The sequence below is a fragment of the Lemur catta genome, chromosome 3 (genome assembly GCF_020740605.2).
Source record: "Lemur catta isolate mLemCat1 chromosome 3, mLemCat1.pri, whole genome shotgun sequence".
NCBI classification, from domain to species: domain Eukaryota; kingdom Metazoa; phylum Chordata; class Mammalia; order Primates; family Lemuridae; genus Lemur; species Lemur catta.
In genome coordinates this window covers 125982230-126008717 of record NC_059130.1, presented here as the reverse complement: position 1 = coordinate 126008717, position 26488 = coordinate 125982230, and the positions used below count along the sequence as shown (strand labels likewise).

The window sequence follows — 26488 nt, the reverse complement described above, 5'->3', positions numbered from 1 at the left end:
GACCTCAAATCTAAAAATTGGCAGAACCAGGACACCCAGCATGTGGATATGGCTGAACTACAGAGAAGAGAGATACAATTGATAATTATCACAGGCATGCGCCACCATGCCCAGCTAATTTTTCTCTATATATATTTTTTAGTTGGCCAGATAATTTCTTTCTATTTTTTTTAGTAGAGATGGGGTCTCGCTCTTGCTCAGGCTGGTCTCGAACCCCTGACCTTGAATGATCCACCCGCCTCCGCCTCCCAGAGTGCTAGGATTACAGGCGTGAGCCACCGCGCCGGGCCTCAACAGGGAAATCTTAAAGCACCTCTCCTAACACACTTCCCATAAAGTCTATGGCAAGTCGGGACTAACATCAATTTTCCAGGACTCATTTCAGTTCTAGGCGCAGCCTTGACTCAAGCTTCTCCTTCTGCCTGGAACCCTCTTCCCAGATGTCTGCCCGGTTTGTCCCTTCACCTCCTCCCACTCTCTGCTCCAATGTTTCGACTGCCCTTTTTAATACTGAAAGGCCAGCAATCCCTACAGCCCCGCCTGCCGGCCTTCAGCGCATTCCACCCTGTCACAGGTGATGCCCCTCCCCCAGGGTACGTGAGCATCTCTCGCTCACTCCTCCAGCAGCCCACCCTTGGCAGGTCTCAGGCCCAGGCCAGCGTTCCTGATGCGCTCCCCACCATTCCCCCTTGCAGGCTCCTTCCTCTCAGCATCCCCCAGCCCTGCCCAGAGGCTCTCCTCACCCCACCAGCACTCACCACCCTCAGGAACCTCCACAACTGAGGGCTTCCTCTACTTCTCACTCTCAGCCACCCCTGCCCATTCCCTCTGCTCTCAGAGGGCTCTTTCCGTGGGCTCCGACACACCCTGTGCTGTCATCCTCCCAGCTCTGGTCACTCCTCCCTATCGCTGTCCCCCAAGGCCTCTCTTCTCCAGCCACACCAGTGAGTCTTCAGCTGGGAGGAATCTTCTCCCCAGGAAAAGCCACCACCCTACGATGCTGCACTTGGGCACAGGGACAGGCCATCAGGACAGGGCGCCTATCCCCAGCTGAGGACCTCTCTGGTCCTCACAGGGGCCCTGGGCCAGGCCCCTGATGTGCCCCCGCCGGGTTAACTGCCGCACCCCTGCACCACTCTCCAAATCCCTGCTGCTCAGACACCTTCCTTTCAGTGGCCTTTTACATCAGGAACTACTGAAGACCCCAGGGCTTTTGTTCATGAGGGTTAGATCCATTGATATTTATTATACTATGTTAGAAATTAAAACACATGTTTTAAAACATTTATTAAATTATCTGAAAGTAACAAGCCCATTAGATGTTACCATGGATAACATTTTTATGAAAAGTATTTTCCAAGAGAAATAATTTGGTAAGAAGCCCTATTTTACATTTAGCGTATCTCCTTACTGTCTGCCTCAACAGGAGAGAGCTGGCTTCTCACACCTGCTTCTGCCGTCTGCTGCGATGTATGGTCTTAGCTGAAAGCTGTGAGGAAAATTCAGCCGCACATAGATATGTAGTTGGGGAAGAGAACAGTAATTTCACTGCCTTTTCAAATCAATGTAGGTATTCTTCTCTGACACTCTACCAAAACTCAACAGGCAGTTTCTTAAAGAGCAGTTCTGATGTGGAACCTGAAACTATGTCAATTAACTTTTCATACTGTTACACTGCACTGGTTTTACTTCACTCTTGTTCTTTGAATAGATCTTTCACCCATCTGTGAGCTCGTAGCACCATGCACACGCCACTTGGAAAATATTAAGTTCACAGAAGAAAAGTCTTTAAATCCTAGGAGGCTGTCAAGCTCATGGTAGCAGAATAGAGTTTTCCAAAATTCTTGTTAGAAAGCTCAAATTTTATTACTGCCAACAACGGCGTCAGTTATTTTCCTTGAAGTATCTGGTCACTTCGCTCATTTCTGAGGAAATACATGTCTAAGTAGACACTGTGCTCTGTCACCTGCTCTTTCAACTCCGATGGCTGCACAGCCACTTGTCCTGGGGACGGCGGATGGACTTCAGCGTGCTTTACGCCTGCTTCCCTCTCTGCCACACCAAGTGGTACAACGATGGGGTCTCAAGGGTTGTGGCTTAATAAAATCAGTTTTCATTGCTTCATCAGGGACATTAGGTCACACTGGATTGCAGGTTCATGGTGTTGAAGAGTACTGCGAGTACGATGACAATGACTGCTCTGAAGCCTGGGGTACCACAGCCCTCAGCTGTGCTAAGGGGCTAGCAGTTTGACCCACCATTGCTTCTGTACCATCAATGAAACGTCAACACAGCGAAAAGTCAGATAATGGCCTATTATGAAATAGCTGTGAACTAACAGATCCTTGAAATGGTCTCAGGAACCCCCAGGGGTCCACAGATCACACTTTGAGAACCACTGTTCTAAGCCATCGCTGCTCCCAAGACTTCGGTCACCACCTAAACGCGAGTAACTCCCAACGGCCTGCCTGCGTCCAGACCTCTGCTCCAGTGCTCCTCGCGCACGTGCACAGAAACCCCTAACTCAACAAATGTTTCTTGTGCACCGTTTTAGGGCTGGCGACACTGCAGGGAACCGAAGTGCCTGTCTCCAAGGAGCTTGGAGCGAGCGGGAAGATCGGCATCAGGCTCTGAGGGCAGAGCAGGGTGAGCTGGTGGCCACTGACGAGGAAGGGATCCGTGAACAGATCAGAGAAGCGGCTGACACATCTAGGAGGAGAGTTTTCCACAGAGGGGGAGGGGAAAGCGTAAGGACAGCTGTCCCCTTAACACAGAACACAGGAATGCCTCAGACACTCCTCCAACCCGACACACACAGTCCCCCACCAAACCACCCTGCCCAGATGTGCAGGACAGAAACGTGTGGTCGCTGACATCTTTCTCACCACCTCTCCCGGACATCCAGCCGTCCAGTCTCCTCAATCCCCAGCTGCACCAGCCTGGCCCAGACCCCGCCCTCCCGCGCCGGCTTCCCAACTGAAACCCCAACTAATATGCCTCCCTGCCGCCCTCCCCTGAGCTCAACTCCCAGGTAATGGTCCTCATCGAGCCCATCTCCTGAAAACCCCTCAAAGGCCTCCTGGAGCCCTCAAGATAGAAGTTCAAGTGCTTTACCAAGGCTCCAACCTTTCGGCGTCCACTCAGTCCCTGGACGAGCCCTGCTCTTCGATACATGCCTGCGGAGCACCCATCACAGATGCGTTCTGGGTGCTGGAGACATGGCGAGTGACGGAGACCACGTGGCTGCTGTGTGAAAACCACTCACCTGATCTACTCAGCCCACAACACTTTCTCCTCCCCGCTACCCTCACCTGCCTGCCAGAAAGACTCCAACAGGTCTCAACTATACAAAAAAAAACTTCTGAGAAACTGTCACTAAACTCTGAGGGGCAGGTCAGGTGTCCCTGGGACCCACTGTCCTCCCCTCTATGCCCACATGTCAGGCTCCCCATTAGGGTACAAACTCGGTAAGGTCCTAGACCAAGTCCCTTCTGCTACAGCTTAGAGCCTCAGTGCCCAGGAGAGAAGGTGCTAAGTAAGCATTTCTTAAACAAGTTTCCAGTTACAGTATTTGTGGGAATATATGACAATATTACTGTCACTAGTCAGCAAATCAAGGGACACCAACAAATTTTGGTGAAATCCAAAATAATCCAGCATCATAAAGGGAGGAAGGGAATTCTCTAAAATAAAAACATAAACCTTCCTAGTTTTCAAAATGAGGTATAGGTTCAAAATTATCCTATAAACAAAGCCTTTCAAGAATAGACAATATGAGAAAAGATTTAGTAGGAAGTGAGGCAGTAAACAGGTGACAAAACAAATCTCTTAGTAAGCTGTCTTATAACTATTGCCATAGCAGAAGAAATTTTTACAAAGCAAGGCACTCACAACAGAAACGGCCAACCCTTGCACAGAGCACCGTTCTGAGTGCTCCCCACTCGCTGACCGACTTAATCCTCACCACCACCTAGGAAGGAGGCTCTAGGGTGTTTGTTTCCCAGATAAGGAAACAGACACAGAAGTCCCAACACTGCCAAACCAGCTAGTTAGGTGAGAGAGCTGGGTTCTAACTCAGACAGTGCCAATCCTTTTGGAAACACATGAATTTCTCTCCCTCCCTAGAATTTAGGAATTATTTCAAAATTCCTATGACAAATTTTCTGAAACCAACTGTAGACAATTTGACACTCTCATCTAATTAGATAGTGTCCAGAATTTTTTTAAGCTTTATTAACTTCAACATTTGAACAGGTAGTTGAGTGTCTGTAATCCACATAGGGAATGTATTTTATAAGTGTCACAGAACCAAGTCAGGAGACAATCACATGGACACACATGAAGATACAATAACTCACGAACAAGAATATATTCCAGCAATGCCCTTTAGTATTCCAATTCTAGCAGGTTAATGAATTAAAACATAAACTTTTTTCCGTTTGATAAAGTACTAAGCTTGGAGGAACTAATTATTAAATCATAATAATCTTTTACTAATAGCAAAATAGGTTCAACCTAAGAATTACCTTAGATAATATTGATTTGATCTTTTTAATCAGTAAGCTTTTAAAAATGGCTCTTGACCGGGCACAGTGGCTCATGCCTATAATCCTAGCACTTTGGGAGGGCAAGGCAAGAGGATTGCTTGAGGCCAGGAGTTCCAGACCAGCCTGGGTAATAGTGTGACCCCCATCTCTACAAAAAATAGAAAAACTTAGCTGGGCATGGTGGTGCACCTGTAGTCCCAGCTACTCAGGAAGCTGAGCCAGGACGATCGCTTGGGTCCATGAGTTTAAGGTTGCTGTGAGCTATGATGATGCCACTGCACTCTAGCCCAGCAACAGAGTAAGACACTGTCTCAAAAAAATGAAAAGAAAAGAAAGAAAATGGCTCTTTCTCAGCATTCTAACTTAAGGAGACAAATAAGGCAATACTTTCACTTAATCTTTTAAAAAAGAAAAGAGAAACCAACAATGCTCTATAAAATCGAAAGTTTTTCTATCACTGGAAGCCAGCAGTAATTTCCATTGACTACTGCGGCACCCAATGGTAGGCACTGCCACAAGAGGGCTAAAAGGTTTAAAAAGCTTTCAGCATTCCACTAATCCACAGACCAACTCAAACGGACTGTCTATATTTCTTAATTGAGAGTTCTGGAACAAAGCTCATTGCTTTAAAAAGAAGTGGTGTTCCATTCCTTTTCCAGAACAATTAATGTGACTTTTCTCTCTCTCTCTCCCCTCCTCCCAGCCTCCCCACATACAAACGCACTCTCCCCATATGTATCTGGGCTATTTCTTCTTTTAATAATGTTAAATATTACAGTTTTATAAATGATTTCTGATGGTTTCAATTTAAATTTGTTCTTTTATCTCCTCATTCTATGTTCACTAAACCAAACAACTGAACTGCCTACTTCATAATTTCTCCAACCATTCAACAAATGCAAATCTGAAATCAGAATATAAACCGGAGTTTAAAAATTTCTAAAAATTTTTGTTCCATGTCTCATGAGACTTATACTCAATAGGGGTTTCAAAATGAAATGGCATGCCATATGGTCAAGCCCAGATTAAAGAAAAAAACTGAGAATATCTATTACCAATCCACTAATGCTAAAGCCAAAGTCCACAGAAAGGTTTTAATCCAATTTAGAGACCAACATGAGCCAGATCTTTTTAGCAGAGAAAAACAATCCAATGATGAAACCATAATAAATGCCAATACGGTACTTCTAAAATGAAATCAATGTTATGCATTAAAGTAAGTATTAGCTACAAACTCAACTGATGGTAGGTTAAGTCCAGAGACACCCCGAAGATTTTTACTCCTTTCTCAAAGTTACTTTTAGCTACAACTTTTCCATTAAAACCAGTGGACCAAAAGACAAAAAATAAAACCGACAGAAATTTTTAGCAAAGCAAAACAACGACAAAAAAACAGAACAAAGTTTTGGTACTTTTACAGGATAGTACACCAACGCCTTTGAGAAATAAATTGACTCCTCATAAAGTCAGCCACCCGTTTCTCAAGTGGTCAACATAAACCTACCTAGATGATATAAGCATTGAAATAAAAAGTCACTAGACATGAAAAAAATTTAAAAAGGTTTTACTCTTTAAAAAAAAACATTATTTTGTAGCCTTTTTTTGTAACATCCCCCACTACTATTCTGTAGCCTTTTGAATCTCTTTTGAGATTAGAATTAAATCTGAGAAAATTTACTTCAACCCCCTCCCCCCCAAAAACAGAAATAACTGAGAATATCAACAAAAAAATCTTTTTTAAAGTATCATTAAAGGGTACTCTGCTTCGGTCCTGTCTGATGAGATAAACACAGCCGTTATAAATTCATATAGGAATAGCTTTTGTCCAGTAGATGCGCTCACTTAAGTGTCAATTCAACATCAAAACTTCACTTTGGAACAATTTCCTCCAAGAGAATAATCCTGACCCTGGGCCACTCAAGATGACCCGGCGGTTATCGTGGCCGGCAATGCCAAGCAAGGGTAACTGGGAACGAGCACAGGCACAACCACAAAACTTCATTTTGGTTTTCCAAACCCTCAACCTGTAAGAAAAACCTGTAGCACTTAAAATGACCGTGAAACCAAAAGCACATAATCGAGGGAACCATGGTCGGACACTTGCAGGCCAGCCCTCCCCAATCCCACCCCAGGATTCCCAGGCTCAGCCTCTGAACCCCCCAGTTGCGATCCCTTTCTGGACAGTTCCGATGTGAGAAAGTTCTGCTCATAATAAATCAGGCCAAAAGCTACCACGGAGCTCAGCCGCGCGGAGGCTCCCAGACCCGTCTCCACGTCGGCGGCACCAGCTCCATCCCCAGCCACACACCCAGTGTTAGGGAGGAAGCAAAAAAGGAACTGCCTGCTCACTTTCTTTTTGCGAAAAAATCCAGTATAGATGACCTCAACAGCATGAAAATACCTTCCTTTCAAATAAAGGGTTCCTTCTTCCCCCAAAAGACTACAGCTTCAAATCAGAAAATAATTTATTCAGAAACCTTATCAATAACAACCCTTAAAAAAATAACAACCCTTGCTCTAAAGACCTTATCTAGTATCTACAGTTGATTGGAAGTTTTCATGAAAGTAATACTTTCATTTATTTGCTAATCACGAAAAATAACCTACATATTTTCTTAATCTCACGAGCAAACTGCATAATCACCAAATATTATGAGGCTGGGGTCACTGGACAGCAAAACGAAAATACGAAGGAACCACTAATGCTCTCCAAACCCAAACCACAGGGTAAGACTGCTACACGATTTGCACATAAGCCCAGTATTGTACTTAACAGTGAACGTCCCCCAGCTCCTCTCCCAAAATACAAATTCTTATACCGGTCTCTTCCTGCAGCAAATGCTCACAACCGTAACTGATGAAGCTGGCACTGTCCCTGCACACTAAGCAGGTAACTTACAGGACATAGCAAATGTTTAAATACCTTCTGAACCAACCATCGACTCACAAGGAAAACACAGAGGGCTGTGAAAAAGCCGAGTGCCCTGCCGCACCCCGTGGGATTTTCAGCAGAAGTCCCCACCCCGCCCCGCGCCCCGCCGCCCTCCGCAAAGCCCGTCGCGGCGGGAGGAAGACTCCGGCCCTCCGGCCGCTTCCGCCCCGTGCCCACGTCGGCCGGCGGCGCGGACGGACCCGGCGGCGGGAGCCACAAAGGCAGCGCCATCTTGGCCGGGGCCGCCCGGCCCATTCATTCTCCGGCCGCCGGCCTGGCCCGCGCCGCCCCGGGAGCCGCCGACGCGCGGGCCGCAGGCTCGGCCGGGCCCGCAGGGGACGGGGAGGGCACGGCGCGGCCGCCCCCGCGGCCGCCGGAACCGCCGTCCCCTCCCGGCGCCGTCCCCGGGCGCCGCTTTGTCCCCCGCCCCGCACCGCCGGCCCCCCGCAGCCCGACCTCCAGGGTCACCCGCGGGCGCCTGCAGCGCGGGGGCCCGGCCGCCGACACCGCCCCGCCTGCAGCCCGCAGCCGGCCTTTGTTCTCGCGGCCGCGGCCCGAGCGCCACGTCCGGCTTCCCACGCAGGCCGGCGCCGCGCCGCGTCCCCCGAGCCCCCGCCGGCCCCTCCACGCAGACGGGCGCCTCCCGCCCCGGGCCCGGCCCCGGCCCCCGGCCCCGGGACGCCGCCCGCCCCACCCAGGCGGGGCAGGAAGACGCGGCCCGGGCGGCGGCGGCGGCGGTGGGGGCGGGGCGGGGGGCAGGGCGGGGGCCCCGCCGGGCCCGGGCGGAGGGAGCTGGGACTCGGCCCCGGGACAGCGGCGCCGGGGTCGGGTCGGGCGGGCCGCGCTCACCTCGGCGCCCTCGTCGCGGCCTGACGCGCCCACACCGCCGCCGCCTCGGCCGCCGCCCGGGAGGTCGTCGAGCTCGGGCCGCGCTGCGCGCTCTGCGAGCAGGTGCGCGCCGGCGAGGCTCGGTCCGGTCCCGCCGCGGCGGCTGCTCCACTCCCGGCCCCGCGCCCTGCTCGCCGCCCGCTCCCGCCGCCGCCTCCGTCCGCCCCTCAGACGCCTCCAGCCATCGGGATGGGCGCGGCGGGCCCCTGCCCGCAGCCTCAGGAAACCCCACGCGCTCGCGTCACCGCGCACGCCGCACGCCGCGCGCGCTCGCACGGCCCGACGGACACGCGGGCGCGCGCGCTGTCTCCCCCGCAGGCCCCGTGCGCGTGCGCAGGCGGCTTAAAGGGGCAGCTCCTCAGCCCTGGGGACCCCTGCTCCGGGGACCGCCCGCGGCCCGGCCTTGCGAGGACCGGACCGAGGGTGTGCGACAGCGGGCGGTGGGCCCTTCCGGGAGGAGGAGTAGGGGACAGCGGGCGGTGGGCCCTTCCGGGAGGAGGAGTAGGGGACAGCGGGCGGTGGGCCCTGCAGGTACAGGGGGTGGGGGCAGGGACAGCTGCCAGTGGGCTCTACCTGGGGAGGCCCCCAGGGCCTGGCGGGAGCAGGGGCCCCTGAGGGTCCGGGAGGCTTCCCAGCTGGTGGCTGGCTGCGAGCTCAGGCAGTTGGCAGGGGCACAGGTCTGCGTGGTCTCCGTGGTGGGACGAGGTGCTCGGGTGGAACCCAGGCACTCCCGCAGGGCAGGGCCACCACCTGGCGGGCAGGTGCGAGCCTGTCAGGAGGCCCCAGGTAGACCCCTGGGACAGCTGAGCACTGAAAGCCCTGGAGTGAGGAAGGGAAGGAGGCCGAGAGGCCAGATGTCCTCCGAGAGTCCTCACACACCTCTGCAATCTCAGCGGAGCCTGCCTGCCCAGCGGGGCCTGGCTCCCAGTTACAACAGCACCCTTGGCCCAGGCTCCTGACACCCCCTGCCCGCCGGCCCCCCTGGCCTGGTGCGGTCCTTCCCCAGGTCTGCCTCAGTGGCAGAAGGGGGCTGGAGAGAAACCCAGGGGCACCACCGTCAGGGGGCCACCCCCCACCCCAAGTCCCTCTGCAACCTGGAGAACTTCTCCTGCCTCGTGTGTGTATGTGTGTGTGCGTGTGTGATCACACGGATCAGCGTGGCTTCCACACAAGCATGTCGGCCACCCTCCGCGAGTCCCACCCTGCTCCTCGTCCAGGCACCCCAGGCACCCACACCTCCACTCCCTCGGTGGGTCCTTCCTGGAGGGCACAGACAGTCCCCATCCTCCTCCTCTTGTACTCTCCCCGCCCACCTGAGCTTGCGGTTCTCCTGGGCGCCCTGGTCCCTGTGTGGAGAATGGTGTGTAGAGGCCAGGCCCCGGCTCTGGTGTGCTCATTGCTACTGGGTGTCCTTGCTTCTGGTCCCCTTCAGCAAACAGAGAGAGAAAACACATGTGCACGTGTGCATACGTGTGCGCCCACACAGTTACCTGGACACCTTTGTCGTGTTGCTGAGTACCATGAGTTTACAGGGTTTCTCCAATGCCCGGCAGGCACTGCAGGGCTCCCTCCAGGGGAGTGACCTCCTGCCTCGGGAGTGAGGAACCCGGCTCCAGTCGTCTCCCAGTGTCACCGGTCTCCCCCCATCGCTGCCGCCCCAGCCCACGCCAGTCCCCTCGACCCCGGGTGGACTCTGACCTCCACTGGGCCACCAAGCCCCTGCCCCACAGGGCGCCTGCCCCATGCAGCTGAGCGAGGGCTGCACTGTTGCTATTGTCACTCCGTGCTTGAAACCACCAACAGCTGCCACTTCCCCATCCCTCCCCACCGTGTCCAGGCCCCTCCTGCCCTCCTCACTGTCCAGACACTGGCCCCTCGGTGCTCCCAACGCCGACGCCACCTTCCGTGTCCCGGCTTTTGCCCTTGTGGCTTCACCTGCCCAGGAGGGTCTCCCCAGAACCTCATGGAGCTCAGGTCACCTCCGCGGACACGTCTCCCCAGCCTGCCCTGTCCGTCCCTCCCGTGTGCCTGGCTGCATCTCTTGCGTGGATCCCTCCCAGGCTACCTTGCCAGCCCCTCTCTCTGCTGCAGCGGGAGCCCTGTGAAGCCCACCTTTACCTGCTGTTCCACCTGCCAAGAATAGCTCCGGGCCCACAGGGGTCCTCAGGCTCTGTGTTCTAAGAGGGTCTCGACCCAGCGCAGGAACCAGAGCCTAGAGGGGGAGATCGGGGAGGGCCAGAACAGTCACTTTGGCCTGGAAGAGGACAGTCACCTGGGGAACGTGAGTGGCAGGACGTCCAGAAGAGACACGGCACCCGGCTCCTGCAGGGGGAGCAAGGGTGGAGCGTGGGGCACACCAAGGGCCACGGGACGATGGAAAGACAGAGGGACGAATGTTCTATTGTTGGCAGGCAAGTCACAGACTCTGAGGGCCAGAGGCAGTCATCGGAATCCAGCAGGCCTGATGCCAGCCTGCAGGGCCCACCTGAGCCTGGGACTGGAGGAGTGGCAGTGAAGGGGAAGCGGAGGCAGCAGTGGGGTGGCCCAAGTGGGCAAGGGGCCACTCGTCTCTGCAGAGACCTCCATGCTGCTGTGGGATGGCAGGCTGCCTGGGGCACCCTCAGAACCCCCACCTGCCACTCTGGGTCCCTGCACACCTGGCCCAGGGCCGTGGAGGAGCCTTGGGAGGGGCGGGCACCACACTGGGCAGTCGCAGAGTTGGGCCCCAGGGCTCCCTGGCCCCACAGGCCACCATGGGCACAGCCAGGGACACAGGGCAAGGCCACACATGAGGACAGCAGGCCAGTGCCTGCCCCCGCCTCCTGAGGTTTTGGGGTGCATCCCTAGCACCTCCAGCTAATCTGTAGGTCTTCAGGGTGGGGGCAGGCCTTCCCTGGAACTTGCCCCATGGCCGGGGCAGAAATCCTCATTTATGTGTTTATGGATGGGTGTGAGGGCAAAGTTGAGGGGAAGGAAGGAGGGAAGGAGCAGGGGGCCCGGGCTCTTATTCCCAGAGCCCTGGCTGCAGGCTTGAGCTGCCCACCTGGCCTCCTGCCCCTCTGACATGCACAGTCCCTGGGCAGCAGGGGCCCTGGCCCTGGCCCTTGGCCACTCATTAGGAATCCCCAGGAGCTTCCAGCTTGCAGCCAGGGCCCCTCCCTGGAGCTAAGGGGCAGCTTTCCCCTCTGTACCTCAAGAGCTGCAGGACCCTGGACCCTGCCCTCCCTGCCCCACCTCCACGCTCCACGCCCGTCGGCCGAGGCCTCTTGTACTTTTTGGGCCCCACCTGCCACTCAGTCCCCTCCACAGTGGGGCAAAAATCAGGGACAGCCCATGCTTGGCCAGCAATTTCCAGGGACACTCCCATCAGCCAGAGCCCTGGGTCCACAGCCATACCTGGTCAGCTGTGCCCAGCCCGGGGCCAGGCCCGTGGGGGGCTGCCAGGCCGAGCTGGGGCCCAGGGTGGAGGTGGCTGCCCCGTGCCTGGCTGTGTGCGGGCCTTTTTTAAAACCCAGAGAGCAGCGACAAGGTATCTCTCAGATGCCCCACCTCCACCTGCTGTTTAGCAGGAAATGGCCTAACGGGAAAGTAGGTCTGTTTAAATCTGAATTATTCAAACAATCTGTCCATGTCACCAGGACCCACTGCACTATCCTGGCGGTGCCCTGGGTGCACGTGCTCCAGCCAGGCTTCGAAGGGTCTCAGGGCGGCTGGGGACCTGTCTGGATTTCCCTCCAGTGGGAGGGCTGAGCGGGGAGGGGCACCCGCAGAAGTCCCTTTGTCCCGCCCTGGGCTCCCGGCTCCCTGCTCCGGAGGGTGTCTGCCTTCCCGTGAGCAGGAGCTGGCCCTGCCTCCCAGCCTGGCGACAGCAGGGAGGGAGGGTGGGACAGGAGGAGCACGTGCAGTGCCGGGGGATGCGGAATGTAGGTGATCAAGAAGAAAGCCCTAATTAGCTCCTGCAGGCTCTGAAGGCAGGGTTTGGTGAGGGAATGGGGTCACGGCTTCTCCTCTCAGCACACACCTGGGGCCCGCGGGTACCAGGCGACTCGGCAGGGAGCTGCCAGCTCTGCTGGAGGGTCGATGAGGGCCTGCAGAGAGCGGCCATGAGGAGGGGACTCTGGCACAGAGCCCAGCAGGACGTGGGGACGAGCCTCGTGGGCCCCTGGGGATGAATGCCCGGCGAGGCACAGCAGGCCAGTGGGGCAGGCAGAGCAAGGCAAGGGCCTCGCCACGCCTCCTGGGCCTTGGGGGGAGGCTGGCAGCGGCCCCCTGGCCACCAGCAGACCTCAGAAGGACCCAGCTCTTCCCCCACTGGTGCGGGGAGTTGCTCCTCCTTGTCCCAGGCCCCACCACACTTCCTGCCCCTGACCCTCCTGGTCACTCACCTGTGGTCATGAGCTGGACATCCCTCATGGTGGGGACGCCACACCTGGGGGGCCATGGGGAGTCAGGGAGTGCCAGGTAAGGGGTGCAGGGGGGAGAGGTGGGTGACCCACCCGCAGGTGAGCAGATGCATTTGGGGGTGTTTCCCCTCCCCCAAGGGTTGGGCCACAAATCCCAGGGAGAGCTCAGGCGCCCAGCTGGGCTGAGAGCCCCCGGTGTAGCTCAGACCGCCAGCTCCGGTAAAGGCCCTGCGTGGCCGGCAGCGGCTGCCCCCCCACGAGGCAGTAGCAGGAGAACCCACCTTCCTCTCCGGGGCCTTGTGGTGGGGCCATCGGGTCTCGCTGCAAAACCCTGGAACTGCTCGTATAGAGACAGAAAGAAATCCTGGCTCCACCCAGGGGCCCTGGGTGCCACCCGTGCACCTAAACGAGGGGCTTTTCAACGTCATCCTGCTTCGGGGAGCCTTTGCTTTAAAGCAAACCTCTCTAAGGGAGAAAGATGTGACCATGAGCTGGAACAGCCGTATCCCCGGCCTGTAGACCCAGAAGCCACGTGCCCAGGTGTGCAAGTGTGCAACACTCTCAAGTCCCATCAGTCAGGACTCAGGGCAGCAAGTGGCAGAAGCTTAAACCAGCTTACAGGAAAAGAAGCAGTTGACTGGCTCAGTGAACAGGAGTCCTTGAGCAGACGTGGGCTTCAGGCACAGCTGGATCCAGGCATTCAGGGAGGCTGCTGGGCTCTCCCTGTGCCCGCCCATGGTTCTGTTTCCCCACAGGGTACCTGCTCTCTCTGCCTGGCGGGGAGATGGCTACTGCAAGCCCTGCCTTCCTGTCACCCCAGCTCGGCAGTCACAGTGTTCGGAAGAGCCCGAGAAGACTCTGAAAGGCTTCGCCCAGATTTCATGTGGCCTCGCGGGCAGGGAGCGCAGGGGCTGCAGTTAGCAGCTCTGCTGGGCTAACACAGCCTCAGCACAAAGGCAAGGGCTGGCACTGGAGGGCGGCACCCCTGGGGATAAAAGAGAACACAGGTGTCCCCACCTCCCTCCTGGCTGAGCAACAGCTGAGCTACTTATAAAGGAAGGTAGGTTTGACTTGTGTCTTCCGCTCTGGCTCAGTTTGGGGGGCCCTGGGCCTGACTGCAGGGCTAAGAGCGAGACCTGGGCAAGGCCTGCCCCAGGGCAGCTCTGAGACCCTGGCTCAGAGGATGCAGAGGGTAGAGCTGGGGTGGGGGGCGGGATGCAGCACGCCGGGCCTCCCCACACCCCACCCCGAGGCAGGCTGGGGGCATCTCCTGGGCAGGGCACTGTGAGGCTCCACCCCACCACCCAGTCCACCGACTCTGAGGGATGTCAGCATTCCCACCCACCCAGCCCCTGGCCCCATTTCCTGCCCTGGCCTGGGCGGCAACCTTGGCCAGGAGGCTGCAATTGTTCTCTGTGGGGCTCTCCACCCCGCCCTCCTGCAGGTCACCGGCATCCTCGGGCCGGGGAGTGCTGCTGGCGCAATGCCCAGGACACATCCTGGGTTGAAAATGTCCAGACTGAGAGGGGGTAGGAAGCTGGTGCAGAGACCCAAAGACCCAGAGAGACCGAGGGTCAGAGTGGCCCACACCCAGACCCTGACACCTACACAGAGATGAGAGCGTGAGGTTGCCAAGGCAGTCACCAGAGACATGAGCAAACAGGAACACAGGGACACAGTGCCTCAGTGCCTAGAGAGGGGGAGAGGCCTCAGAGGGAGCCCAGTGGATGGGTCCGGGGTGCTGAGGAGGGCTGGCCCGGGTCAGTCACCGCAGCCAAACCTTGGGGCTCTGAGCCCTCAAGACCCCTTCTGGGATCTTCAACTTTCTCCTCCCCAGCCTGGTCAATCCTCCTGGCCTGAGGTGCCACCTACCTGCCTGGGTGTGCTGGGGGGAGGTCCCTGGGGCCAGGGAGTGGGGACACACACACCACGAGTGGGCCACTCTGGCTCGGTGGCCACAGGCCAGTGCAGGGTGACCGAGGCTTCCCACTCTGACCCTCCTCCGCCCTCCGAGAATGGGAGCAGCCTGCATGTTCCTCTGTCCCCAAGTTCCCATCACCTGCTGTGGGCCCGCCTGGGGAACAGCAGCGCCAGCTGTTCTGGGGATTCAGCTCCCCGAGGATGGCGCACCGGCTGGGCTCCGTGGCTCCTCTGACACCTGCCAGGTAAACAGCTCACACCTGCGCTGCCTGCACGCTGGGGGCAGGGCAGTCCAGCCGCCACCTTTCTGTGAGCGCCAGGCCCCTGGGGTGCCCGGCCGAGTGTGGGCAGGAGGGCTGCTGGGGCAAAGCCTTCCCGAGCCCCCTGCCCACTGTCCTGGGGCCCTGCCAGGTAAGGGGCAGCCCAAGGATGGACCCAGGGCCTGACCTGTGTGCCCTGGAACTCCCCTTCCACCCCCAGGAAGCCAGCCTGAGGCCATTGCCAGTGGGCAGGCGGCTAATGAAGAGCCTCTCTGGAAGCAGGGGACCGTCCAGTGTAGGCTCTCTCGGGACAAAGAGGTGCACAGAGGAGAAGGGACACAGGTCCTCACAGCCACGCAAGCCCAGAGCTGCCCCCCACTCTGCAGCCACTTACAGGCGAAAGTGCCACACCTCGCCAAGTCACCCAAGTGCTGCCACGGTCATGCACCCTGGCATCCGGACACCGGCCGGAAGGACCCCTTCCTCCAGGCCTGCATCCCGGTGACTGTCCCATCTGCACCTGGGCGCTCGGTCTCCTCTCAAGCTGTCCGACAGGCAGACCTGCCACGCCGACACTCCCTGTGAAGCGCTCGGGGACTTGGCCTCGTGGCTTGGGGGGAAGGTCCCGCCCAGCTCAGGACACAGAGGTCTCCTCGAGGGATTTCCTCCCTTCCTGGCCAGGAGAGGAGACCCTCGAGTACTTCCGGCGACTCACTGGCTCCCCGGCATGGGGTGCTGCTTTATGAGCTACTTTTTTAAAAAATTGTGGTGAAACATGCATAAAATTTACTGTTTTAACCATTTTCGAGTGTACAATTCAGTGGCATTTAGTACATTCGTAATGTTGTGCAGCCGTCCCCACGGTCTAGTCCCCAAACGTTTCCGTCGCCCCCGAGGAACCCACTCCCAGCAGCAGTCACTCCCCACGCCCCCCGCAGCCCCGGAGGCCCCTGCTCTGCCCCTGTCTCTGTGAGTGACCATGGCAGGGGCCCCGTGTAAGTGGGATCCCACAGCGCGTGGCCGCTTGTGTCTGGCGTGGCGCAGTTCTCCAGCCGCATGCCTACGAGGCCATGCAGGAGCACTCTGTTCCCTTCTGCGGCTGAATGACTGTCCGCATAGACCACATTTTATCCTCTCTCGTCCGTGGATATCTAGGTTGTCTCCACCGTTTGGCTGTTATGAATAATGCTGCCATGCACATTCTTGTACCCGTTTTTGCTTGGACGTCTGTTTTCAGTTCTTTGGGGCGTTCGCCTGGGAGCGCAATTGCCGGGTCCCGCCGGACTGTTCTCTGCAGCGGCTGCACCGGCTCACGTTCCACCCCTGCCTCGCAGTGTGGACATTTCCGGTTTCTCCACATCCTGATCAATACGTGTTATTTTCCTTTTTAAAAAAATAATATCCATTCCAAGTCGGTGTGAGCTGGTATCTCACTGCGGTGTTGACTTGCATTTCCCTAAAGATTGGTGACGTTGAGCATCTTTCCACGTGCTTGTTGCCTGTCTTCTACCATCTTCGGAAAAATGTCTATTCATGTCCTTTGCCCCTTTTTGAATTGGGTTGTTTTTGGTTGAGTGCTAAGAGTCCCTTGTATACTCAGAATTCTAGGCTCTCATCAGATTTATGATTTGCAACAATTTCCTCCATTCCATGGGTTGTTTTTTCACGCTCTGGTTGTGTCCTTTGACGCACAAAAGATTTTTATTCTGACGAAGTTTCTGTTGCCTGTGCTCGTGCAGCTCACAGATCACTGCCAAGTCTAAGCCCGTGAACATTTGCCCCTATGTTTTCCTCCGAGACTTATATAATGTTTTAGCTCTTCAACTTAGGCTCTTGATCCATTTTACGTTACTTTTCGAATATTGTATGAGGTAGGGGCCAACTTCACTCTCCTGCACGTGGCTGCCCAGCGGCGTCTGCTGAGCACATGATTCTTCCCCACCCCTGGTCTTGGCACCCTTGCTGAGCGTCGGTTGATCCGACTGTGACAGTTCGTTTCTGGGCTCTCCGTCCTACCTGTCAGGTCTCTGTGTCTACGCCTGTCGCACGCCGTCCGGAGTACTGCAGCTGGTAGTGAGTTCTGAAACCACGAAGTGTGAGTGTTTCCACTTGTTCGTTTTCAAGATTATTCTTGCTATTCAGGGCCTTGCAACTGCACATGGATTTGAGGATCGGCTTTGCTCTTCCTGCAAAAAAGGCCACTGGCACACATCACCTACTTCTTTAAAAAAGATAAATTCAGATGGGGAGGCCACGGAATGGTGCCTGGATGGCAGGGTGGTGTCTCAGCCCTTCTGGCCGGACGCAGCAGAGGCGCCCGGCGGCGGTGGTCACTCTCAGCGGGCCTGTGCGGTGAGGGGGCACACGCCAGGCACATGACGAGAGTCACCAGGGGTCCTGAGCAGGGCATGACCCCTCTGGCTGGTGAGCAGAGGACGTTGCGTGGGGCTGGGGAGAGCAGGGAGGGGTGGGGCAGACGGGGAAGGCTGGACGGGGCCAGGTGTCCTCGAGCAGCAGGACCTGCAACAGCACAGGGATAAGGACCAGGCTTAGGCTGACACTCAGGTGTTTGTCTAAGCAGCTGGGCGGCAGAGCCGGGAGGACAGGGAAGGGCAGTTGGGGGTGGGCGAGGATGTGCTGTCCTGTGGGCCTTTCCAGTCCGAGACTTTATTAGATGTTGCCTCGGACCACCGGGCCTGGGCAGGGCGGCAGGGGCACACGGTGGGAGCACGGGTAGCTGAGGCCTGTCCGGGGGCTGCCAATGTCCCTGCAAGAGGAATGGGGGCTCCCAGGGGCAGGTGGGCAGGAGGAGCCTGGCCTGGGTGGGGCACGGGGACACTGGGAGGTCTCCACCAGGCCAGCCCTTGGGAGGGGCTGAAGCTCTGGGGGTGGGCGTGAGAGGAAGGCCCGCTCTGGGGTCCTGGAAATTACAGGCCTCGGCCGGCAGAGTCCAGAATGTGCAACATCAGGGGCTTCCCAGGCTGGGGGGCTGGGCAGAGACGTGCCTGTCCTGGAGCCCGGCACAAGCACAATGGGAGTGACCCCCGGGAGGAACCCCTGTGTCACCAGAAAGAGGTAGGCACTTTGCCACCCTGTAGGTTGGTGTGGCCTGGGCACCAGGGACCAGGCATGGGTGGGTCCCTGCCTGGGAGCTGCAGGGTCCTAGAGCTGGGCCCGGAGGCAGGAAGGGCTGGGGGATAGGGGGTGAGCCCACCTCACAGAGGCCTTGAATGCCTGCCTGAGGATGCCGCAGGCAAGGCAGGGGGGACTCTGCCTGGGCCCACCCCTCACTCCTGCCTCTACTCAGCAGCCCCAGCCCCCCCAGTTCCTGGTTCCGCACTACGACTGTTAGTGGAGCAGAGACCCTTCCTCCCTTGCCCAGGACAGGCACCGAATAGAGAGAGCCACAGCGAGCTGCTGGCAGCAGGGGCGGGGGTGGGAGATGGGGCCAATAGCGGGTGTTGCTCCCTGGGGGCCCCACATGCCCAACCCTGCAGGGCCTCCTACTTCCATTCCACACCTGGTGCCAGGTTTCCGGTCCCTCTTCAGACCTGGAGCAGGAAGGACCTGGCCCCTGGCACTGGCCTCCTTCCCACCCCCTCCCTGCCTGGGGCAGCCAACTGGCCCCTCCTGCCCGCCGAGCCTGCCCCCCTTGCCAGCTGTCCCCCTGCCCCTGCACAAGCCCAGCCCATCAGGCCCATGGAATCTCCCTGAGACCCCCAACTAGGACCCAAGTGCAGGCCAGCACCTTCTGAGGTGGAGGTGGGCACCCAGGGAGCTGGGGGCTGGGCCGGCAGGGACAGCAATGAGGGGTCGCTGGGTCACTGTCCTCTCCTGCCCACACCTGCCCCAGCTGCCCGGCTGCGATCAAACCACATCCAGCAGGCACTTCACACTCAGGCTGGGCACCCTGATCCTGCTCTTCTGTAGGGCCACGCCCAGCCGCCCCACGCAGCACCCCCAGGGGCTCAGCCCTGGCAGGGTCCTCTCCCGGGAGTGCCCCAGGGGCCTGAGCGTTGTTTGTCTAGAATGCTGTCCCTGAGGCTCAGGCACCTGCCACCTGGGAGATGATGCAAAGTGTACCTAAAGGGGGGCAGTGACGGGTGGAGGGGACCTGGGGGCCAGCCAGGGCCTGAAGCAGGGTCTGGATGGCCAGGAGGTAGGTGGGGAGGCCTGGGGGCTTGAGCCCAGGGAGGTGGGAGAGGATCCCAAGCAGCTAGAGAGAGTGCAGGGTGGAGCGGGAAGTCCCTAAAGGCCACCAGGCTGTCCCTCCTGGGGAGGTTGGGCCTGCAAGTGCTGGGTGTTTTGGAAAACAGTGGGCCAGGCCAGGGACGAGGGGCAGCTGCTGGGGGTGGCTGCCTGGAGCCGAGGTCCCTGAAGCCTCTCCCTGTGACGTTGGCCTGAGACTGGCTGTGCGGCTGCATGGCCCCTGGGACTCGTGCCCAGGCCTGCCCTGGCATTCCCTGGGGATGGGCCCAGCCTGCCAGTCAGACCTCCAAGGGTCTGTCTGTCCCACCTGTGGCCCCTCCAGCAGCCTCTGGGGGCCACGGGGGTCAGGCCTTGGGCGGGCACTGAGGTGCCCCCACCTCTGAAAGAGAACATGGGGAGGAATCCCCCTGCCCCTGCAGAGGGTGGCAGGAGTGAGGGACTGTGAGCCAACCCCAGCTGGGAGCCTGCTGGGCACCCTGAGGCCCACCTGCCTGGCCACCAGGCCTGCGCCTCTCGAGCCGCGGGTGCTGCCTAGGCCAGGGCTCCGCCAAGGCCCGGCAGTGCCAGCCCCACCTGCGAGGGCCACCGCCCCAGCACTGCCCCTCTGCACGGCAGGCAGCAGCCCGGTGGGTGCAGAGGCTCCTGCTCCCCCTGGCCAGGTGCCCCGACCGAGACACGGAGAGGCCTGAGGCTCTTGCTACATTTGGACAAAATGATCTGCTGTTGTCACCTTCAAACAAGACGGAAAAGGACAAGGGAGGGAGGGCCCGGAACCGGCCTGCCATGGAGTGAGCAGCGGCCCGTGGCAGAGGCCGGGCAGCGGGTGGGCTGCTCCCCGCCATGCGAGACACCCGCCCGGCCGCGCCCGCCGTCTCCTCCGCAGGGCGAAGGGACGCTTGTGCCTCCGTCCCCACCGCGTGGGACCCCGAAAGTGACACCAGAAGCGCAGGGAGAGCACAGGAAGCGGAGAGGGTCGCCGGGCTCCGAGTCCCGCCCGGACCGCCGGCGCCGCCTCCCTCGGCGCGACCCCCCGGTGCCCGCCCCTCCCCCCGCGCGACCCCTCCCTCGGCGCGACCCCCGGTGCCCGCCCCTCCCCCCGCGCGACCCCTCCCTCGGCGCGACCCCCGGCGCCTGCCTCTCCCCCCGCGCGACCCCTCCCTCGGCGCCCGCCCCTCCCCCCGCGCGACCCCACGCCCGCCCGCTCTGCGCGGCCCTCGACCGCCGCCTGGTGGGGACATGGAGCGGGCGCGGGCGACGGCACTTCCGGCTGGGGGGCGGGGCCGGGAGGCGGGGCGGGGCCGAGTTTGGGGCGGAGCCCGGAGGCGGGGCGGGGCCGAGTTTGGGGCGGGGCGGAGGCTGGGGCGGGGCCGGACGGCCTAGGCCAGGCACGCAGGCGCCCGCCGCCTAGAGGTGGGGCAGTCTGCAGCACCAGCTTCCGCACCTGCCGAGACGCTGACCCACGCAGACGTCACACGAGAAGCAAAGATCTGGCAAAGAGAGAAACGCCGGGTGCAGTCTTAGGCCCCACCTAGGGGGTGTTCGGAAAGGATTGTTCTGAGGCTGCAACCCCAGACTCAGCAAAGGATGCCCCGTGACACCCTTATGAAAGGTCCCCAAGAGTCCGGGTGACTGGACAGGCCCCGGCGCCCCCAGCCCTGGGCCAGGCAGAATCGCCTGGGTTCGCCTGTTTACTTGCTGCCTTTCTGTATCCTTCTTGAAGGTCGCGTCTTGTATTAATAAACACCAGGCGCTGCCATTTGGTTTGTTAATCCAGTCTTGACAATCTGCTTTTTAGGTGCTGATTGTTTTATATGGCATTATCTGGATTACTGAAATATTTGGATTTACTTTTTTTTTTTTTTTTTTGAGACAGAGTCTTGCTCTGTCGCCCAGGCAAGAGTGCCGTGGCGTCAGCCTCGCTCACAGCAACTTCAAACTCCTGGGCTCAAGCGATCCTCCTGCCTCAGCCTCCGAGTAGCTGGGATTACAGGCATGCACCACCATGCCCAGCTAATTTTTTCTGTATATTTTTAGTTGTCCAGCTAACTTCTTTCTATTTTTTCAGTAGAGATGGGGTCTCGCTCTTGCTCAGGCTGGTGTCGAACTCCTGACCTCGAGCCATCCTCCCGCCTCGGCCTCCCAGAGTGCTAGGATTACAGGCGTGAGCCACCGCACCCGGCCTGTCCCCTGAGAGTTGTTACATTTTCTCTTTTCCTTTTTGGTGTGGAGGTTATGTAACCTGTTTCAGTTATTTTCATGGTTACCTTAAAAGTGTCACAATGACATTTTAAGCCTAAATCACTGTCCCTAGCCATCTCCCGGACAGTGCTGGATCTCAGGCCTGTTAGCTCTTGGCCCCTCCTGCTGAGTGTGGTCTGGTCTAAGTTTGGGTTTCACTTTGCACCCCTTGTGCAGGCTGTGGTCCCACGAGCAGACCCCGAGACAAGTCCCGTGGGGGGCTGGAGAAGAGAAGGACCGAGCAGGTGATGCTCAGGGCAGGGTCTCAGTACCCTCAGCCACTGCCTGGGGGCAGCCCCAGCACGGTGGCCGCAGGTGTGTGCAGAGTCCCTCCTGCTGAGGTCATGCCCAGCCCCAGAGGGAGCCCCCGGGCCCTGCCCCACCAGGTGCCGCAGCGCGTCAGGGGTGCTGGGTTATGCTGCAGGCAGCTGGAGGTCCTGGGGGAAACCAATGTTGCCTTGGAGGGTCTTCCCGCTTTGGGGGTGGGAGTATCAGCACTTCATGGGGAAAGGGGAGCAGACCTGCAGACGAATGAGATTCAAACTGTGGGAGATGACACCCCCGACTTATGTCCCGGGCTGTGGATCGAGAGCAGAGAAGCTGCGTGAAGCCAGAGCGGCCCCAGCGCTCACACCTGCGTTCACACCTGGCTGGCGCCTCCTCCCTCCTGTTTGTAGCTGATTGGCAGAAGCCACCTTAACCCTAACCCTGACGCTGACCCTGACCCTAAGCCTCCTCACCCTCCCGACTCACTGCCAGTGACAGCTGCAACAGGTGACCACGCAGGGACGTGTGTCCTGTCCCAGTGGTGCTTGTTCAGGTGGGCGGCGAGGGGTCCATCATCAACACCCGTCTACAGCCCAGGCCCCCAGAAGCTGAACCCGGATGTAGTTTGGGGTAGGAGCTGCACACTAGGGGTCGGCCCCCGTGACAGGAAGCGGAGCAGGATCTGGCAGGGGGACCTGTGAGTCCCACCTGGGCCCACGGCTGGGACTCAGGGGAGGTGGGTCTGCTGCTGAGGCCACGTTGGAGCTGCGTGCGTGTGCGTGTTGGGGCATGTGTGTGCATGTGTATGTGTGTGTGCCTGTCTGTACATACACGTACGTGTCTCTCACACACGCGGAGCGGAGAGTTATTTCACGTGGGCTGCTGTGACTGGGGCTGGTGGTTGGACAGGCACCCAGTGCTGCAGCGGCTGAGAGTGCCCCAGTGTCCCTCAGCAGACGGCCCGGCCACACAGTGGGATGTTACTTGGCCTTAAAAAAGAAGGAAGCTCGTCACCCGCTGCAGCACGAGTGAGCCTTGAAGACGCCGTGCTCGGTGCAAGCAGCCAGTCGCAAAAGACACATTCTGCATGATCCCGCTGACATGAGGTGTCTAAAGCAGTCAATGCTCAGACACAGAAAGCAGAGAGGAAGTTGCCAGGGCCGGGGGCAGGGAGGAGAGGGAGTTAGTGTTTAACAGGCACAGAGTTTCAGCTTTGCACGATGAGAAAGTTCTAGAGATCTGCACAACAAAGTGCATACAGTTGGCACAACTGTGCTGTGCACGCAGAGGTGGCTAAGGTGGCATGCTGGGCGCTCTAGGGTTTCCCTCTCAGTTTTTTCCTAACAGTGATGGGAAGAGACACAAGCAGGGAAATAGAGAGGGAGTGGCCACAGGTCCTAGGCGTATGTGGCACGTCCAGAGGCCACGCGGAGGTCGGCCAGCCCGAGAGGAGGGGGCTGCGGTGAGGACCAAGGGGAACTGCCTTTCTTGGGGGCCTGGGAGTGGGCAGGAGCAGGCAGGGACAGGGGCCGCTGTGGCTGTGGCCACGCGCTGCTCCACCCGTCTTTGGAGCGTCAGGGCCTGGGGGGAAGGGGTGGGGAGAGCTGCCTCTGCTCTAACCTGGGTTCCAGGGATCCCAGCTGTGAGCTTTAACTGGGAAGCCACCAGGAGTCCGGAACCTTCAGGGCCACAGATGGGAATGTCAGAAGATAGAGGTCTGGGGGTGCAGGAGGCAGAGCCTGTTCTGCACCAGCTGTGAGTGACGAGCCGGTGAACAATGTCCTGCGGGTTGCTCAGGGCCAGGTGGCCAGTGCAGGCTCCCCTTTCTGCAACCTGGCCAGCCTCCACCTGAAGACCCCGGGCCAGGACCCCAGGGTGGGCAGGTCTGGGTGCTGACTCCCTCCATCCTGTGACCTTGGGGAAGGTGTTCAGTGCATGAATAGTCCCCTGCCCTGGCCCAGGGAGAAACCAAGGCGAGAGAGCAGCCAGGATGGAGGTGCAGGGCCACCCTCCACCCCACCAAACCCAGAGCCGGCGTCTCCTCCAGCCCCTGCCCTGGGCTCAGCCGGGAGATGCCCAGGCTGGAGTGCGCCCTGGGCCTGCTGACCCGGTGCCCACGACGCGGGCCTGCCCCGTCAGCACAGATCTTGCAGCCTCAGCAGCTGGCCTGGCCTCGGCGGGAAGCATCCTGTGGCAGGCAGAGGGCTGGCAAGGGACACGGGCCGCCTCACCTGCTTGGACCCGTCAGGCCATCACGGGGCTGGGGGGAACAGGTGTGTGTGGGTATGACCTGAGGGCCGTGCCCAGGACTGTGGGGAGCTGGGGAGGGGCTGGAGGGGCCGGAAGAGCCCCTCAGCCCAAGAGGGCCTAGACCTGCAACCACAAACCTCACGCCCACTGCCTAGCAGGGGCAAGGAGGCCTGGGCTGTGGCTTTGGGAACCTACCCTGTGGGTAGTTTGACCCACGCATGGAGGGGTCCGTGTGTGTCTGCAGAGTGAGCAGGTGTGTGTGGGCGTGTACGCAAAGGGTCTGTGTGCTGTTGTGGCGCCTTGTCACCAACCAGCCTGGGCACATGGCTCCCATGGGAGCCGGCCTTGCTATTCTGAGTGGAAGGGAGGTCAGGTTTCCCTGAGAAACCCTAGAACAGCCCCCGACACTCCTGGCCTCCCAGCGGGCAGGCCAGCCCCCAGGTGCTGTCTGCCCTGACCCCCTCAGCCCAGCCCACGGCCAGTGGTCCCTGCCTGAACTGGAGACCCTCAGCGCAAAGTGGCCAGGAGGGTCCCTAATGCAACTCTTCATTTAACCTGTCTTCAGAGCATATTTGTGAAGTGCTGGCACCGGGCCTGGGCCCACGGGGATGGGAGGGCACCTAGCTCGGGTCACGGGGCACCAGCTGGCCAGGGTGGGCCCTCAACAAGAAGTGTCACAGTGTTTGGTGACACCCTGGGGCGAGGGCCCCATGTAGAGCAGCAGGAGGGCAGAGTCAGAGGGTGGCACAGGGAAGGGGGGATGGCGGGGAACTGCGTGTGAGGCCCCGGTGCCCGTGTTCAGGGTGAGGGGTACCCAGGCCAGGGAGGGCCAGGAAGGGGCTCTGTGGGGAAGGGCAGAGAGCCTGTCCCAAAATAGGGCCGGCAGGATTTCCCACCCATAAAAGGCTCTTGGAATCTGGACCCCAGGGACCCTGGGCAGCTGGGCAGCTAAAACTCAGCTGCCACCGCTGCCCGCAGCAGCCTGTGCCTCAGCCCGGCAGCACCTGCCCTCCAGCCGGCCGCAACATGGTAAAGCTGCTCCCTGTGCCTGGTGGAGCCTCCAGTGGGCTGCTGGGTGGGTCTAGCTGGAGCTGGGAGTAGCACCCAGTGCAGGAAAAGCTGGGCAAGACCTCTAGGCACAGGGAATGCTCGAGCTGGCGCCCAGGGGTGCGAGGGCCTCTCTGGGGGGCTGAGGAGGGAGCTAGGGAGCCTGGGCAGGAAGGGGCTGAGCCGTTTGGCCGCCGACACTGCCCTCATTCTGGGGCCACGGTGGAGCAGCCCTCTCTGAAAGCTGGCCTGTGGACCCACCGCCACAGGGGTGGCAGGCAGGGGTGGCCAGGTGCTGCACTGTCCCAGGGTGCCAAACAGGCTGCCTTGAAAGCCTTGGCCACACGCAGGCCTGGAAGCCCATTCCTGAGAGATTTCGCCCTGGCCCGGGCCAGGCCCCTCCCCACCCTGCTCCCAACATGGCTGGCCTGTGCCCCCACACCGGGCTCTGCCTTGCTCACTGTGCCCCTTTAAGCTACCTGGCAGAGCCCTGCTCGTCCTGGAGAGCTGTCACCTTGTCCTGGAGCCTGCTCCAGGTTGGGGCCTCCTCTCTTGACCACTTGCCTTGAAGCGTGGCCAAGCAGATGGGGGGGGTGCCTCCAACCCTCCCCTGGACAGAGGGGCACGGGGGCCCTGGCGTGGCCGGCACGGTGTCCTCTGCAGATGGAGCGCCTGTCCGCGGAGCAGATCAAGGAGTACAGGGGGTCTTCGAGATGTTTGACGAGGAAGGCAACGGGGAGGTGAAGACGGGGAGCTGGAGCGCCTCATGAGCCTGCTGGGCATGAACCCCACCAAGAGTGAGCTGGCCTCCATGGCCAAGGACGTGGGCAGAGACAGTGAGCGGCGCGGGGCGGCCTGGGCTGGGCTGGCGTGTGCGGGGTGGCGGCCCAGCCGGCCTCACTCGGGCTCCTTGCAGACAAAGAGTTCTTCAACGGCCACGGCTTCCTGGCCCTGACGGGGATTTCCCACGCGAAGGCGCGGAACCAGGAGAGCGAGCTGGGGGCGGCCTTCCGCGTCTTCCACTGACTGGAACACGCTCAAGTAGGGCGCGGGCTGGGCGGTGGGCTGGGAGGGTGGGCAGGCCCGTGGCTCAGTGCCAGGACCCGCAGGTACGTGCTCATGAACGTGGGGGAGCCCCTCAACGAGGTGGAGGCGGAGCAGATGATGGAGGCCGAGGCCGACAAGGACAGGGACAGCACCATTGACTACGAGGGTGAGTGGGCGTGGCCTGGGAGCGGGCGCCAGCAGAGTAGGCGCTGACTGACCCTCTGCCTCCGGAGTTCGTGGCCATGATGACCGGAGAGTCCTTCAAGCTGGTCCAGTAGGAGCAGCTGCTGGGGCTGCGGAAGGCCGCTGCCCGCCCGCCTCACCCCACTCGGCTCGTGTCAAATAAACGCTCCAGCCTGACCCACGTGTGCTTCACTGTCCCCAGTCTGGAGGGGAGAGGTGGCAAAGGCGTGGTGCTGGAGAAAGGAAAGGGTTTTCCTGGGCCAGCCTGGGCACAAGGCCCCAGTCACTTCTGCTGTG

At 59.3% G+C, this 26488-nt stretch overlaps 1 protein-coding gene and 1 long non-coding RNA gene across 2 annotated transcripts; both read left to right on the top strand.

The window, feature by feature from the left end:
- The first annotated feature begins 12132 nt into the window (after positions 1-12132).
- LOC123635999 lies at positions 12133-15753 on the top strand. The gene is made up of 2 exons (XR_006734274.1): positions 12133-14935; positions 15171-15753. It is a non-coding gene; the product is annotated as an uncharacterized LOC123635999 (long non-coding RNA).
- A 9627-nt stretch (positions 15754-25380) lies between these two features.
- Positions 25381-26286, top strand: CALML6 (calmodulin like 6). The gene is given in 8 exon segments (XM_045546580.1): positions 25381-25497; positions 25625-25658; positions 25661-25705; positions 25708-25797; positions 25878-25980; positions 25982-26002; positions 26071-26172; positions 26238-26286. Coding segments are annotated over 8 exon segments (561 nt in total).
- Positions 26287-26488: the final 202 nt, after the last annotated feature.